Source organism: Ictidomys tridecemlineatus, chromosome X, assembly GCF_052094955.1.
Source record: "Ictidomys tridecemlineatus isolate mIctTri1 chromosome X, mIctTri1.hap1, whole genome shotgun sequence".
NCBI lineage: Eukaryota > Metazoa > Chordata > Mammalia > Rodentia > Sciuridae > Ictidomys > Ictidomys tridecemlineatus.
In genome coordinates this window covers 67,350,439-67,368,968 of record NC_135493.1, presented here as the reverse complement: position 1 = coordinate 67,368,968, position 18,530 = coordinate 67,350,439, and the positions used below count along the sequence as shown (strand labels likewise).

The window sequence follows — 18,530 nt, the reverse complement described above, 5'->3', positions numbered from 1 at the left end:
CATGTATCAGTATTTCATTCCTTTTTAGGCTTGAATATTGTTCCATTTCACATATGTACCACACTATACTTCTCCATTCATCTCTTGATGGACTTTTGCATTGGTTCTATCATGTGAGAAAAACGTTGCTGTGAAAAAATCAAAATACAAGTACTTGTTTGAGTTCCAGTTTTCAGTTATTTGAGGTATAAACCTAGAAATGGGATCACTGTGCCATATGGTAATGTGGCTTAACTTTTTGAAAAACCACCATGGCAGCCACTGAACCATTTTACATTTCCAATTGTAAAGAGTTCCAGTTTCTCCACAGTCTTTCCAACACTTCTTATAATCCATCTTTCTAAAAATAGATAGCACTGTGCATAAGAAGTACTGTCCTACTGTGATTTTTGTTTTGTTTTGTTTGTATTTCCACAATGCTTAATGATGTTGGGTGTCCGTTCATATGATTGTTGGACATTTGCTGGTCGTCTTTGGACAAATGTCTCTTCTTATTCTTTTCCCATTAAAAAAAATAAAAAGTATTTTTAGACATTGATGGACCTTTATTTTATTCATTTATTTATATGTGGTGCTGAGAATCAAACCTGGTGCCTCACAAATTCTAGACAAGAGCTCTACCACTGAATCAGAACCCCAGCCCCCCTTTGCCCATTTCTTAATTAATTTTTATTTGTCTTTTCAACGTGATGTTCTTCATGTATTCTAGATTATTGAGACTTATCAAATGTATTGTCTTCATATATTTCTCCCATTCCGTGGCTGTGTTTATGTTTAGGATGAAACACCAAGAACATATAGATGTACAATCCATTTATTAATTAGTTATTTCTATATCATGGTGTGAGGTAGGTCTCAACTGCGGTTCTTTGTATGTGGATATCTAGTTGTCCCGGTCAGTAGCTCAACTGAGCTGGGGGAAACCAAGCCTCCAGGTATCTGAGCAACCAATTAAAAACAAAGAGCCAAAATGAAAGTGTATATATGCACCTTTAACCAATTGCCTTTTTTGGTGTAAGAAACAGCACAGAGGTTGAACGTCAAGTAGATCAATGCTGGCATGGGGTTCATGTCCATGCCCCATGAGGCCCCCATAAACATTTATTGTAGAGAACCTTCTTTACCCAATGAACATAATTGGCTGCCATGCCAAACTTCATATGTCATTGATGTATGGGATTAAATCTTGCCTCTAAATAATACTCAGTTGATCTATGTCTATGCCTGTGCATTTATAATATGGTTTTGGTTGTTGTACCTTTGTAGGATGCTTTGATGTTGAAAAGTGCTAGTATTTGCTGGAAGGAGGTGGTGTGCATAGATTCCAGGGCTGATTTGCCTTTGTTGTTGGCCTCATTGAATAGGTTTCGTTGTTCACCCACTGCTGCTTTTAATTGAGTATGAAAAGAATACATGTTTTTTCTTGTATTTTGATAGAGCTCACCTGTGAAGCCAGCTGGTTCAGAGATTTTTTTGTGTTGTTGAGAGGTTTTTGATTATTGACCCAATCACTTTTGTCTTTTTTTTTTTGCTTTAGGCTTGCTCAGATTTCCTATTACATTTGTATTAGTTTTGCTAATCTGTGTGCATATAGGGAATTGGCCTTTTCATTCAGCTATATAATCTGCCTGTATAAGATTGAGTATAGTTTCTATTGTGTCATATCTTCATATTCTGTGGTTATTACTGTTAGAGATTTATGGTTATTCACAGGAGTTGGGTTCATGCCAACAAACTCATACATATATGCACAGAAATCAAATCCTATTCAAGAAATCCCCCCTTTCCCTCCCCATTTTCCACCCCTCCTTCTTCCCCTTCGCCATTCTCCTCCTTCTACTCAACTAGATATCCTTCCTCTTGGTTATTAAATTTTGGTACTTTATGTAATTTTAATTTTTCTTTTGGTACAGGGCCAATCGGCCACTGAGCCACATCTCCAGCCCTATTTTGCACTTTATTTAGAGACAGGGTCCCTCTGAGTCGCTTACCACCTTGCCATTGCTGAGGCTTTCATTGAAATCCTGATCCTCTTGTCTCAGCCTTGCGACCCACTGGTCTTTATGTAATCTTATCTTTCCCTCCCTCATTTCTTTATTTTAATCTAGCTTCCACATATGACTGAAAGCATTAAACATAAGATATTGTGGAGTATAAACATATATATGCCACAATTTTTTTAATTCATTCATCTACTGATGAGCATCTGGGTTGATTTTATATCTTACCTATTGTGAATTCTGCTACTATAAACATGAATGTTGAATGTTGCTGTATCACTGTAATTTGCCAATTTTAGATTTTTTTTGGAAAATACACGAGAGTGGGTTAGCAGGGTATTATATAAGTTCCATCCTTAATTTTTGGAGCAATCCCTATACTGCTTTCCAGACTGGTTGTACTAGTCTGCAGTCCCACCAACAATGTACAGGTGTTCCTTTCTTCCCACACTCTCACCAGCAGTTAGTTATTCTTCATATCCCTGAACATTGCCATACCTACTGGATTGAGATGAATTCTTAGTGTAGTTTTGATTTGCATACATCTGATTGCTAGATGTGTTGAACATTTGCTCAGTTTTTTTTCTGTGTTTCTTCGTTTGAAAAATGTGTCCTCAGTTATTTTGCATTTTTATTTATTGGGTTATTATTTTTTTTGGTATTATGCTTTTTGTGTTCTTTGTAAATTCTGTATACTTATCCCCTAATGGAGATGTAACTAGCCAAGTTAACATCCATCCTGCATGCTCTCTCTTCATGCTTTAATCATTTCCTTATCTGTGCCAAATATTTTATGTTTAGTGGCATCCCACTTATCTATAATATCTTTAAATTTGTAGCAATGTCAGTGTGTTCAGTTCTTAGTTGATATTTGCACCTCCCCTCCTCTGTTCCTAGGTAATTCTATGTAAAGTTGTATCAATTTTCTGGATTTTTAATAAAAAAAACAACATTTGCTTGTGGGAATGCTTTGCATTGTGGTTTTTTTTTCCTTTTCTTTATTTTTTATATTACCTGTGTTCTGGTCTTTACTATTTCTCTTTCTGTTACCTTGAAAATGCGTTTGCTCTAAATTTTGTATTTCTTTAAGGTATTGAGTTAGAATATGGATATAAAATCTACATTTTTTATCAATGTAGGCACATACAGGTATAAACTTCTAGCAATCAGAGAAATGCAAGTCAAAACTACTCTAAGACATCATCTCACTCCAGTCAGAATGGCAGCTATTACGCAAACAACAATAAGTGTTGGAGAGGATGTGGGGGAAAAGGTACACTCATACACCGCTGGTGGGACTGTAAATTGGTGCAGCCAATATGGAAAGCAGAATGGAGATTCCTTGGAAATCTGCAAATGGAACCGCCATTTGACTCAACTATCCTTCTCTTCGGCCTATACCCAGAGGACTTAAAAACAGCACACTCCAGGGCCACGGCCACATCCATGTTTATAGCAGCACAATTCACAATAGCTAAACTGTGGAGCCAACCTAGATGCCCTTCAGTGGCTGAATGGATAAAAAAAATGTGGTATGTATACAAAATGGAATTTTACTCAGCAATAAAAGAGAATAAAATCATGGCATTTGCAGGTAAATTGATGGCATTGGAGAAGATAATGCTAAAAAGAAGTTAGACAATCACAAAAAAACAAATGCCGAATGTTATATATGGAGGCTGACTCAGTCGCGTAGGGAGGGGGAACATGGAAGGAATAGATGAATTCTAGATAGGGAAGAGGGGAGGGAAGCAAAGGAGGAGGCAGGGTATTAGCCAGGATGGTGGAATGTGATGGACATTATTTTCAAACTACACGTCTGAAAACACCAATTGAATGTCAACCGACTTTATATACAAACAGAGATATGAAAAATTGTGATAAATATGTGTAATAGGAATTGTAATGCCAAAAATCCCAAAGTACATGTATAAAGACATGAATTGTCGTGAACATACTTTATATGAAGATAGGAAAAATTGTGCTATATTTGTGTAATAAAAATTGTATTGCATTCCGCTGTCCTGTATTTAAAAGAATAAAATCAATAAAAATTAAAAAAAAGAAAAAAAAAAAACTTCTGTTTGAGCACTTCTTTCTCAGTATCTCGTTGTTTTGCTTCATCCAATTTTTATTTATGTTCTCTGAATGTGTTTGCTAGTTTCCCTCCTTATTTATTCTTTAGTTATTTGGACAGCCACTGTTTATTTCATCACATTTAGCAGTTTTGGAGATTTCTTTATGTAATTGTTTTCTTCGCTTCATTTTACTGTGTTCAGAAAAAATGGTTTTGCATGATTTCACTATTTTTGGTATTGAGAAGTTTTCATGGCTCCATCAGGGTATATTGTGGTGAATGTTCCATGTGATTAAACTTGTTTTTTTTTTTAATTTATTTATACATGGTGCTGAGAATAGAACCCAATCCCTCACACATGCCAGGCAAGTGTGCGACCGCTGAGCCCAGCCCCAGCCCCCAAACTTAGTTTTTATTCTTTTCTCATTGGGTGCAATGTTCTTTATGCTTCTGTTGAGGCCTTGTTATGTGGGTGTTTTGGTGTGTCCAAGTGCTCTATTTACTTACAGATCCTCGCTATAGGGTTTCATGCATTAGTTAAAGTAGGATGTGGAATTCTCTAGCCACTGTTGAAGAATGCTGTGTTTTCCTTAAAGTTCTGCCCACTTGATTCTGGTACTGTTGCATGTGGCCTACATATTAAAATTGTTTTCCTCTTTTGATGAATTGAACGTTATATGCCTACCCTTCTTCTGTCACAATTTTCACTTAAAGCCAACATCTTTTGAAATTAATGGTGGCTGATGGTCCTTTGGTTATATGCTGAGGAGTGGGATAAATGGGTCAAGTTTCCTGAGGAATCTCCATACCACTTTACAGAGTGGTTGCACCAATTTGCACTCCTATCAGCAATACATGAGGGTAGCTTTCCCCCCACATCCTTTCCAACATTTATTGTTACACGTATTCCTGATAATTGCCATTATGACTGGAGTGAGAAGAAATCTCAGTGCAGTTTTATCTTGCATTTTTCTTGATTCTGTACATTATTTCATATATTTATTGATTGATTGATCAGTTGTATTTATTCTTCTGTGAATTTTCTGTTGATTTCCTTAGGTCATTTTATTTATGGGGTTATTTGTTTTTGTTGTTGTTGTTGTTGGCTTTGTTTTTTTGTTTGTTTGTTTTAAGTGTTTTGAGTTCTTTATATGTCCTGGAAATAAATGCTGTACCTGAGGTGCAAGTGGCAAAGGTTTTCTCCCATTCTGTAGGCCCTCTCTTCACATTTGTGATTGTTTCCTTTGCCATGAAGAAAATTTTTAGTTTCATACAATCCCATTTATAGATTTTTGATTTTACTTCTTGTGCTTTCTGAGGCTTCTTGAGGAATTTGGTTCCTAAGCTGACATGATGGAGAATCGGGCCTATTTTATCTTCTAGTAGGCATAGGGATTCTCTGGTCTAATGCCTAGGTTTTGATCCATTTAGAGTTGAGATTTGTGATGGGTGAGAGAGAGGGGTCTAATTTCATTTTATTGCATATGGATTTCCAGTGTACCCAGCACTGTGTGTTGAAGAGGCTATCTTTTCTCCAATATATGTTCATGGTGCCTTTGTCTAGTATGAGATATAACCAAGGGACTAAAAATCAGCATACTCTAGTGATGCACCCACATCAATGCTCATAGCAGCTCAATTCATGATAGCTGCCCCATGGAACCAACCCAGGTGTCCTCCAATAGATGAATGGACAAAGAAAACGTGGTACATATGAACATTTTAACATTACACGGACAAAAAGAAAAATTAAGTTATAGCATTTGCCAGTAAATGAATGGAACTGGAAGCCATCATGCTAAGTGAAATATGCCAATCCCAACAAACCAAAGACTGAGGGTTCTCTCTGATATTTGGATGGTAGCTCTCAAAAGGTCAGGGGGATGGAGGTTCACTGTATTGGAGAGAGGACAACAGTGGGGATGAGGGAATGGGAATGGGAAAGACAGTTGAATTGGTTGGACATAACTTTCCTATGTTCATGTGTGAAATCACAACCAGTGTAAATCCATATCATGTACAACCACAGGAAAGGGAAGATATACTCCATGTATGTGTGTTATGTCAAAATGTATTCTACTGTCATGTATAACTACAATGAGGAAATTTTTAAAAATTAAAATTAATGGTGGCACCCCCAGGTGTCTTTTTTAAAAAAAAATATTTCAATGTAATTCCTTTTCTCCGTCTTTCCATGTTCAATCTGTCTTGAACCTATGTTGAAGTGTTTGGACCTAAAACAGAATTTCCTTACAGGTAGCATAGAGTTGGATCATGTCTCAATTGTACTATTATTTTTTTTCTTGAAATCATTCTGTATATCTAGGATTTTGAATTGATGAGCTCAATGCCTATAGATTTAAGGTGATTATTGATAAGGAATTCCTACACTTCTTTCATTTGGCCATCTGTATCATCTAGTTTTCATTCATGTATATCCCCAACAGTGTCTTATCTTTTGCATAGCTGGTTTTTCTACTGTACCATTTTGACTTTATCCTAACTTTTGTCTCTGTATATTTTCCAGCATATTCTACGTAACTGTATTAATGTTTACTAATATCATCCCAACTTATTAATTAGCTCATTTGAATTGATACATGATCATTTTCAATAGCACATAAAACGTATGCTCATAAACAGCTGTCTCAATTCTTTTCTTATTCCCACCAAGTCCATATTCATACACCATGTGTTTATTAACATACTTATATAATTAGTGTTCTATACTTTTGTGTTCTAAATCATGGAGCAAACAGAAAGCATTTTATCATGAAAAAACATATTTGTTACAGCTTTTATTTTTAGCTACACAGTTTTACTTGTGATCTTCATTTAAAAAAATTTTTGCAATACTGTCTCATGTAACTTCAGCCTTTGGTACTAACTCCTCTTAGCATTTCTGTATGACAGATCTTCCTCAGTGTTTTGCTCACCAGGGAATGTCTTCATTTCTCTTTGATTTTTAAAAACAGGGTTGTTACTTATAGAATCCTCTAACAGCAAGTTTTTTTCTTTTACCATTTGAAGTATGGCATTCCACTGCTTTTGTGGTTCCTGAGCAAACTTAGATCTTAATTTTTTGAGGATATGCTTTACTTGGATAGTCAGCATCGTCTTGCTACCTTCAAGATTCTCCTTTTGCTCTTCTTCATCTACAGCTTAACTATATAATATGGTCCAGTCTAAATTCTTTTGATGATATCCCACTGGGCACTTATTGAGCTTCTTGGATTTGTAGTTGCACATCTTTCTTCAAGTTTGGGGTGTTCATCCACCATTTCTTCAAATACTCATTCTCTTCCCTTGTCCCTCTTTTCTTCTGTTCATGTGTATAGTCATTCACTTCATGATGCTTTACAGGACCCTTGGGCTCTGTCCTGTATTTTTCTTCTTCATTTTTTGTTTTCTGTTCTTCAGAATTGAATATTAAAATTGTTCTTTATACACATTCACTCATCCTTTATCCTTTCTGCTCAAACTTGCTGTTGAAATCCAGTGGTGATGTTTTAATTTCTGCTGTTTTATTGTGAATGTCAGGATTTTCATTTAGTCATTTTTTAAAATATATGTTTTTATTTCTTTAATGATATTCCAAATCATTCACATACTGGTCTTCTGTTTTCTCCACAGATTTTCTTATTTCATGGAATGTTTTTATTTTTTTTAATTTAATTTGTTATATATGACAGCAGAATGCATTACAATTCATATTATACATATAGAGCACAAATGGTCATATCTCTGGTTGTACACAAAGTAGAGTCACATTCTTCTTGTCTTCATACATGTACTTAGGGTGATGATGGTCATCACATTCCACCATCTTTCCTACCTTATGCCCCCGCCCTTCCCCTCCCTCCCCCTTTCCCCTTTTTCCCAATTGGTGGAATGGGACTTATCAGTTCTTATCTCTCCATGGAAACATCGCTCATAAAGATAGTCCCAGAACAGTTTTCAAAGATACTGGAAGGATTTTTGTATGTGGCAGTAGCACAGAAATGGGAGGGGATGCATTGAAGAGGGCAAGGTTGAGACTTCATATTATTTGCATTATTTTTCGGCAGACCCCAGTCAGCACATTGTGCAGAGACACACCTTCTCGTTGGCTAAGTAAGAGGCAATGAGCATTGGCCTTTGCCTTGCACCCCCAAACCATGCCTCTAGCAGTAGAACTGAGAGCCAGGCAGTCTTCCACAGCTCCAGGGTTAAGGCTAGTATATGCAGACTAAGCCTTTATAGGCACAACCCAGAGATAGGCTGGGTCCCAGGCCCTAATGCTCCAGCCCTGCCTGACATACATGGTATCCATTCCCACCACAGAGTGAGGCCAGAAACTCCAGATACCAGGAAAAACAGAGCACCCATTGGCCCCCGTGGCCCTGCATTTTGTGCTTGTCACAGCCCTGGACCATCTGCCACAGACCAAAGCTCTAAGGCCTCACCAGGGAGTGATTGGCCTCAGTGTTCCTTTGCTCTGAACTGCCCCCTACACCAGAAGGTCCTCACCTCTGAAGGGTCCAGTCATTCCCCGACACCAAGTCAGCCTCCGCAGCTCTAATCATCTGGCAGGTCCCCCACAGTGACTGACATAACCAGACCACCCACACGGGTTGCAGGCTCCAGGCCAGCCATCCTGGACCCAAGTGCAAGGACAGCTCCCACAGAATCAGTATCTCAATGTCCAAGGTACTAGTCCAGGTTCAGTGGATCCAGGCACCAGGTCAATCACAATGATCCAAATCACCAGATGACATGCACAATCCTGGCTCTACACTGGCCCTGTAGCCTTAAGCTCCCAAGTTCCAGATAGCCTTTAGTCTCCAGTAGCACCAGTGTCCAGGAGCAGAGGCCTTTAGTGTCTGGTGCAAGGCTTTTGCTTAGGCAGCAAAGTTCGAGGCCAGTCCCAGGATACTCAAGAACAATGTCCAGTATAGAGCCAGGCTAAGCTTTGTGAAGAAAGCCTTCATGGGCACAGGACTCAGGACCCCAGCTCAAACACCCAGTGTCCAGATCCACCCGATGGGCTTGACCAGTAGTCCACTCTAGTGGAGCCAGGTTTCAAAGACTCCACCTTGGAGGCAGCAACAGTCCTGCTCACATGAAATGTAGAAACCAGGGCAGCCTGACAAAGGATTCTTTAAGCAAGGACACCCTTCGACCATAGCATATGAGACACCCAGAATCTCTGGTTGCTGAAGGGCATTGTTAAACAAAGCCATTCTGTAAAGACTGGAAAATTTCCATAATTCTTCAGATGTTACAAACTCCAAAGCACAGACATGAGGATTAAGGTCAAGCAAGAAAACACAAAACCTCCAAAGAAAGAAGATAAATTGCCAGAAGTAAAAGAAAAAGACAATTCTGGAACTTAACATTACAAGGAGTGAAATGTAGAATGTAATAGAAAATCTTGTCCAATCATGAGAAAGAATTGGGATGAAATCGAATGAGATCTCTTTTATTTTTCTTTTAAAGATATTTTCATTAGTGCTTTACAGTTATACCTAACAGTGGGGTTCATTTTGACTTTATCACACATGAATGCAGTATAATTTGCTCCATGTCAGTACCCAGTACTTTCTCTTTCCTTCTACTTCTCCCTCCCTTTGTTCCCAATCCTCTTTTCTACTGATCTTCTTTGTTTCTAAAATTGATGCATTATAGGTATACACAAAATTGAAAATCACCATGGTATATTTCTATATGTACACAGCATAATATGGTCAATTGAAATTTGTGGTTTGTCTCTTCCTGGCCCTCTTCCTTCCCCCTAAGTTCTCTTCCTGTACTTTATTAGTCTCCTTTCTGTTTTCATAGGGGCCCCCTGTTTACATTTAGTTTGATCTAGCTTCCACATATGACAGAAAACATTTTTTTTGAGAGTAGATTTGATATTTATTTATTTATTTATTTTTTATTGTTGGTCGTTCAAAACATTACATAGTTCTTAATACATAAACATTTGATCCTTGACTTCTTGGCACGGCTTATTTCATTTAGCCCGATGTTCCCCAATTCCATCAGTCCCATTCGTTTAACAGCACATGATGTTCAATGTCATTGTCCTTTGTGGATGTGTCAACTTCCATTCACTATGTGGAACACATTTTATTTATCCATTCATTAGTTGATGGGCACTTGCACTGGTTCTGTAACTTGGCTATTGTGAATTGAACTGCTATAAACTTTGAGGTTGCCTATATAAGTATTTTGATTTTTGTACTTTTGGATAAAACAAAAAACAAAACAAAAAACAAAAACAAAATAATTAACGAGATATCGAGGTCATATGGTTGGTCCACTCCTAGAGTTTTGCGGAATCTCCATATTGCTTTTCAAGGTAAAGTGGCTGAACTAATTTTCACTGTCCTTTTACATTTGCTTTTAAATGATGTCCCCAAAACGGACAGTTTCTGAAGTTTGAAACTCCACACATAAAGGACTCTATTACAGAAACTTCAGCAATAATTAGTCTGAACTACTGAATGATAATTAACCTATTAACTGATTAATATTAGTTAAAACCTACTGTCTCCTACACACAACTGTTCCATTTCAGCTTCCTCTGCAGTGTCCAATTTATTTTTCCTGTTTTATCTTCTGTTACCCTGCCCTCTCCCACCCACATGCTTCAATCTTAACTTAGATTTTTCTCTGTGTATTTTCATTCTTTGTAATCCCCTCATTAAATTCTATTTAATATACAATTGTGAATGATGAACCAGTACAGCCTGTACTATATTAATTTGTCTGCACCCACCTTCCCCCTGAGCTGTTAGAGTCATAGAAATAATTAGCAATTGCATGCCTATTATACATTGTCATACAGTTTACTTTAGAAAAAAATATTTTTTTAACATGAAACTTTTTTCTATGTATTTTCCACCGATAGTTGGTTGAATCTGCAAATACAGAACCCTTGGAAGCAGAAGGATAATAAGCAAAAATAGGTATTGATTGGCAGCTTATACACAGTCACCTTCCATCATACATAAAAGGGGTTCATAATCATTGCTTTTAGGTGTTACCTTCCATTTCTCTGGCGAAGCCCCTTTACTTATTTTAGTGCCTCTATGACCAGAAAAATGTTAGGATTACACTTCAAATCATTGTAGTGCAAACAATCAGTAGAGGGGCTCATGGTGACTACTTAAGATCCCCAGATATTGTCACTCATCTTCCTCTAAATCATATAATGCTATCTTGATGAGTACAGTTACATCAGTATGGTATCTTGAATCCAAATATTGATTTTAATCAATTATTTTGTGTTTTTATTTATTTATTTTGGTACTGGACTTTAAGCCAAGGGCACATTACTGCTGAGCTTCTTCCACAGTCCTTTTATATATATATATATATATATATATATATATATATATATATATATATATATATATAATTATTATTATTACTTTTGAGACAAGGTCTCAAAAGTTTCTTAGGGCCTCACTAATTTGCTGAGATTGGCTTTGAACTTGCAATCCTTCTGCCTCACCCTATTGAGTCTTTGGCATCTGTCACTGTGCCTGGCTCTTCCAAATGTTTATCAATGAACATTTAAAATATGAGAAATGTTTAATTTGGAAAGATTTGTGTGCAAAATTCAAGACCACCGAATTTTGAGTAGAGAATTGAAAAGTACCTACCATCTCACGTTCAACTCAAGTTTTGGGGATCCATAATCTATCTATAGGTATAAAAAGTAATTTCTCTACTAAAAGACAAGAGTAACAATCATAATTCAGGCTAAAGGACAATAACACAAGAAGAAAAATTGTGTCTTTCATTAGTTAACCAAAACTACAATCTGGAGTAGAAGAAAGTCCATACAGTCTATACAAATTGGCCTCTCATAAACCACACAAAACAATGTTTTCAGCTTTCCGGGAACTTAGATTTGACACCGTGATTAGTTTTTTTTTTTTTTCCATGAAATAAATGTAACATGATACAAAACATAATGACCCTTCTTTAACTCAGAGATATTAGGATTTTTTTTCCCCAGTTCCCAGCTACATAGACAAATCTTACGCAGGCAAGAGATACAGGATAACTTTATGTCTGCAGTCAAATAGAGTGGATGGGCAGCCACCAAAATTACACTGAAATCATAATCATATTATCATTAAGATAATGCTATAGTAGATTGATTGCAATAATTGCTGCAATCAATGGCTTCCTCACATCCACAATCTTTGAAATATTACATAGCAAGATTTGCAAGAGGGGGTATCTGTTTTTTCTCCGCCATTTAAATCTGTGTGGGCTATGGGATATGTTTAGCCAACAAAATGTGGCAGGAATGATATTATTATGGGTTAAATTGTGTATGCCTCCCCAAAATATGTGAAAGATATGATGAAGGCAGAGCAGTGTGGTACTTCCACAAGTCAAGGAATGCCAAAGATTTCTAGGAAAACACCAGAATGTAGGAATGGATTCTTCTTCCCAACCTCCTCCTTCAGAAGGAACCGAGCCTGCCAGCCCTTTGATCTCAGACTTGTAGGGCCAAAACGACGACAAAGTATTATTTTGTGATTTCTTGCTGACGCCATTCATTCCATGGTGTTTTGTAACATCCCAAGCAAACTACTACAAGCTGTGACGAGGAAGCAATTTAAAAAATCTTATTAAAATCAATCTTATATGATTGGTTTTAAACCGCCATTGTTACTTGCAACAAACTGACATTGAAATTAACACTTGGATTACCCTGAGCTTTTGTGTCAAACTTGAGGTATACCATCAGAACAGGATGTATTACGCAGAGATGAGAAAACTCACCCCAAAGCCCCGCATCATCAACAGATGTTCAAGGCTAGGAGCTCCAGAAACTTGCAAAGACACACAAAGAAGTCTCCCGCCAAAATATGCACTCCCGCAACAAAAGAAACCACAGATATATAAAGGTGCAAAATTCCAGAGATAGAATACAAAAAGCTTGTTGTTAAAATGATTAATGAGCTACAAGAAGATCTGAGGCATGGATTTAGAGAGAAAATACAGGAGGTAAAAGACCACTTCAATAAAGAGATTCCGAAAAGAAACAAATCAGAACTCATGGAAATGAAAGACACAATAAATTGAAGTTTAAAAATTCAGTTGAAATTGTCTACAAAAGATTAGATTATGTAGAAAACAGAACTTCAGGTTTTGAAAACAGAACTTCCAGACAGTTTAGAAACCGCAGAGAGCAGTGAAAAAGTACAAACAAATACTGTGAGGGGAATGGAGAATAACTCTGGGACAACAAGAAGAGACCATGATTCAGAGTCACTCTTCATTGAAGAGAGCATGAAGATACAAGCTAATGGCATTAAGAAATCTGGCACCTACATATCCTTCAATAGATGAATGGATAAAAATGTGGCATTTATACACAATGGAATATTACTCAGCACTAAAAAACAAGATTATGGCATATGCAGGGAAATGGATGGCATTAGAGCAGATTATGCTAAGTGAAATTAGCCAATCCCTAAAAATCAAATGCCAAATGTCTTCTCTGATATAAGGGGGCGGGGGGTGACTCAAAATAGGGTAGGGAGGTAGATCATGAGAAGAAAATTACCACTATATAGGGAAGAGAGGTGGGGGGGAATGGGAGGGAGAAGGGGAATTGCATGGAAGATGGAAGGAGACCCTCATTGTTATACAAAATACATGTATGATGATGTGAGGGGGAAGGGAAAAAAAAGAGAGAGAAAGTGTCACAGTAGATTGAGTAGAGAGAGGGGATGGGAGTGGAGGGGAAGGGGTTAGCAAGGGCAGCAGAATACAGTAGACACTAGTATTGCATATGTATATATGTGGCCCTATAACCAATGGGATCCAGCAACCTGTACACGTGGAAAATGAGAATTCATAACCCATTTGAATCAGATGTATGATATGTCAAGATCATTGTATTGTCATGAGCAACTAATAAAAAAAGAAATTTGGCAGTGAAGCAATTGCCAGAAAAATTTCCAGACCTTAAGAATGAGAGATGCACATTCATATACATGAGGCATATAGGACCCACACAGACAAGATTAACAAAAAATCTTTCTTAGACACGTCATTATCAAATTGCCTAACAGAAAAAAAGGAGGGAATATCAAAAGCCTCAAGAGAAAAATAACATATTGCATTTAGAGGTAAACCAATAAAGATCTGACTTCTCTGCTAAGACTCTGAAATCCAGAGGAGCTTGCAATGAGGTAGTCCAAGTTCTGACAGAAAACACTTGCCAGCCATCATGGCTATATCCCAAAAAGCTATCCTTCAGGACTGAAGGAGATACAAGGACTTCCTAAGATAATCGTAAACTGAAAGAATTCATGGCTACGAAGCCAGCTCTTCAGAAAGCACTTTAAATGAGAAGAATTTAAAAGCATTCCCCAGAGGTTTTGAATGGAAAAGCTCCCTAGAAGAGCAGATGAAGTAATGAAAACCAAGACCAGATTAAAGAGTGGAAGTAAATCAAAGGTCTGGGAATATTAAACTGCTCTTTCACAGTGACTCATAATGGAAATGGTCTCAACTCTCCAGTTGAAAGACAGACTGGCAGAGTGGTTTTAAAAAGAAGGCCCAACAATGTGTGTGTGCAAGAGACTCCTTGTACAGGCAATTCCATCTCCAGGCTGAAATTAAAAGGATGGAAATAGATATCCCATGGGAACGGGGACCAGAAGCAAACAGTAGTAGCTACTCTCTCATCTGACAAAGCAGATTTTGTTCAAAAATTAATCTTAGGAGACAAGGAGTTCACATCACATTGGCTAAGGGAACAATCCACCAAGAAGATTAACTATAGAAAATGTTTATGTCCCACAATTTGGTGCACCTAATTTTATAAAACAAATACTTCTTGACTTTACATCTCAGGTTCTAATACCTTAATATGGGGTTGTGTCAATACACCCTTCTCACCAATAGACAGTTTTTATAAATGTGCTCCTCATATGCCCCTGTAAGTAGTCTCAAGGCTTAGGGGCCACACACTTGAACAAACCTGTGGGTCGCCACAGAGAAACATATTCAGTTGGTCTCAATTGTCATCTCAAGCATGCTAGCCAATCTGACCCCAAGGAACAGTTGCTCAGCTCTCAAAACTTTTTTGCAGAGGTCCACTCTCTAAGAGGATGTACAGGAAGTTGCATGCCATCTATATGGGGAAGATCACATCTTGCCTACATGCCTCTGCATGTACTAAGGCCACACACAGTACAAGGCCTTTTCAAACACTACTAACATTTTTTTTTCACAGTTACAAATATTACCAATGTAACTAAGTCATAGCTTTCACTTCTAAAACTAAGTATGTTGCACTCTCAAAAGTTGCATTCAATTGAACGTGTGCTCCTTATAGGACCCTTATATTGTGTTTGATTGACATAATAGTTTCTGTGTAACTTCCAAAGCCCCTTTGCAATGATGACTTAGACTTCAGGAAGGGGATTTATTTTTGGCCTTCCAACACAAAACACAATAAGTGTCCTTGGGGAAAACATTCTTAGTGCAGGAAATCTGAAATGATCTAGGAGGGTTTGCGATCTCAGATTTCTTTGGACTCCTAAAACAACGTTTCCTGGGGCCCTAAATGACTTAGAATTGTCTCTCCTTGATAAATCGTGTGTGACCAGTTCCTGAAAATATTTTCATTTTAGCACTTTCTTTTCTGTCCACAGTCCCGACCTCCTCTGCAACATGTTGTTTGCTCAAAATATCTTTTAATATGTAAAACTTCACATTTCTTTGACTCATTCCTAATTTTTCCTTCATTGAAGATGTATGAGGTGACAGGCTTCATACCTGATCTTGAGAAGCAGGTCAAATCACATGTAGTCCTTCAATGGTGACAAAGTGGCATGCTAGAAAAAAAAAAAAAAACTGCTGGTGTATGGGGATACAGAGTTGATCAAGGCCTTATGGAATTATAGTTGTTGAAGAAGTTTTAGAAAATGTGAGGAAAGGTGTTTGAGCCGGAGCTCACACCTTGAGTAATGCATAGGATTTGACAAGCAACAGGAAAAAGGCTACAGGCTTTGACTCAAGATGTACAAACAGTTGGAAGGAAAAAAGTCATAGAAGGCATTGTCGGAGCTGAAGTTCTTCCTCAAAGGTGAAGTTTGGGTGTCTGTGAAGAATGAAAGCATGAATCCAAAGCATCTGACTTGGAAACACGCGCAGTTTAAAAGACTCTATAGCTGAGAACACTATTAAAATGTTTTGTTAAAAGTTAAAAATCAAAGTAGAATTTGGGACAAAAAATAATTAACACCTTTACCATAGAAAATGGCTTCACTGACTCAAGTGGTGAGGTAATTGGAAAAGTTACTAAGAAACGAAGATGCCTGGAGGACAAAGTTGGGACTCAGAGGCAATTCTCCAAAGGATGTTAAGTGTTTAGATGGGAAAATGCTCCTTGTGTTCTTGAAAGTAACGGGAGAAATTTATTTCAAAATTGCTTGTATTCCAGTGTCAGCCTGTGAAGGGAGCCCCAGAGGAAGTATTTTGGAAGGGAAGGTGCACAGTGTGGTCCTCCCTGGTAGGGTGCGCCCTTGTTCAATAGGGTTGAGGGCAGAGCGGGGCGTGGCTTGTCTTGGCGTCAGTGTTGACGCTGGGGCAGACGTAAGTTTTCCCAGCAGCCCCCCGGACAATCGCGGCCCTTGAGGTTCACAGACCATGGGGGCACTAAGCAGTCGGATGATGTGGCTCAGGCGGGATCGTGCCCCAGAGGAGCCAGGTGCTGTTAGAGATGGGCAGGAGGCAGTGGAGATGGAAGCAGCAGTGGTGCAGGGGGAGGAGGAAGGTGAAGAAGCCCAACTCTCCACCAGTCAGGTAGGCCGCAAGCGGAAGACCAGCCCAGGAGGGCCGCTGGCCAAAGCTCCTCGCAGGGAGAGGATCAAGGACAAGTCCAGGTCCATTTACCAGGCGCTCTTCCTGAGGGGTGAGGGCAGCGATATACAGATCCGTGCATTGGGGGAGGAGTGGAACTTACACAGGGTCTACCTGTGCCAGGCAGGGTACTTTGCTAGCATGTTCAGCGGCGCCTGGCGGGAGACACACATGAATACCATAGAGATACAGATGCCTGATGAGAACATTGATCGTGAGGCCTTGCATGAAGTTTTGGGCTCCTTGTACCGCGATTCCATGATCATCCCTCCCTGTCGAGTTGTTGCCATCCTGGCCACTGCCAGCATGCTTCAGTTGGACGAGCTAATTCAACAGTGCAGGGAGATCATGAAGGACACTGTCAGTGCCCAGAGTGTGTGTAACTACTACTACTCAGCCGAGAACTATGGGCTTCAGGACCTCAGAACCATTTGCCGCCAGTGGCTGTTGGACAACTTGATGACCCAGCGTAATGAGGAACTTTTGATGGAAGTCAGTCTGGATCTCATGAGAGAGCTTATTGCCTCTTCAGATCTCTTGGTGATGGAGGTGGAGATGGACATATACACCACACTGAAAAAGTGGACGTTCCTACAGCTGCAGCCCACATGGAGGGGCACCCGAAGAGCATTACTGCTTGATGCCAACTCGTGGTTTGCCAGGCATAGAGGGGAGTCAGAAGGTGCGCCTTTTCTGGAGACTGCGCAGGGCAGAGCCTTCATTCCAGTGTTCCAGCAGCTGCGGCTAGCCTACATCATCTGTGATCTGCCATCCGCACACGTTATTGACCAGGATGCACTGATCCCTGCCGCATGGTTGACCCCGGTATACAAAGAGCAGTGGCTAGCACTTCTTCGGGCTGAGCAGACAAAGGAGATTGGGCCTGTGGAAGTCCACGTGTCTGACCTCCAAGGAAACAGCATGCGGTGTGGGGGCCAGCTCCGAAGAGATGAACAATGCAGCTGGAGGTGGGCAGGCTTTAACTTTGGCTGGGACCTGGTGGTGTGCTACAACAACCGTCGCATTGTATTCCGTCGCAGTGCACTGAACAAGTCCTGTGGTCTTGGGGTCAGCTTACTCTGGCAGAGAAAAGTTGCATTCCGCCTCAGACTTGTCTCTTTGGACAGGAATGGAAGAGCCATTTTTAGGAGGGATACGGAATATCAGATGCTTTCCCTAAGAAAGGATCAAGAACTAGAGGTAGTGAACCTAGAGAACCAAGATGTGTTCTTCCCCTTATACATGGCATGTAATTTCCTGTACATCCCCCGGGAGAGGGGCACTGCCCAGAGTGAGGACTCTTGCAAAATCCCAGAAAGCTGAGCAGGGCTTCCCTCTGCTCAGGAGTGGGCAGTGTGCCCCAGATGCCAGCTGCCTTTATGACAACGGGACTTGCTGATCTGTGATGATGCGCACAGGTTTTATTGAAGTGTGGGCCCTAACGCTTGAAACTGTTTACAGGGGCATAGGAGGAGCATACATTTCAAAGCCAAAATCACCTCCAGAACTCAATTGTGCTGTTAATGTGGCAACCTGTCCACCTGGTTTACCCTCCATCAACTGCC

The 18,530-nt window shown here is 39.2% G+C and overlaps 1 protein-coding gene across 1 annotated transcript; it reads left to right on the top strand.

Annotated features, from left to right (window-relative positions):
• Nucleotides 1-16,752: 16,752 nt before the first annotated feature.
• Nucleotides 16,753-18,288, top strand: LOC101976254 (germ cell-less protein-like 1). The gene has a single exon (XM_005342855.2). It carries the CDS (start codon nucleotides 16,753-16,755, stop codon nucleotides 18,286-18,288), a length of 1,536 nt encoding a protein of 511 aa, XP_005342912.1.
• Nucleotides 18,289-18,530: the final 242 nt, after the last annotated feature.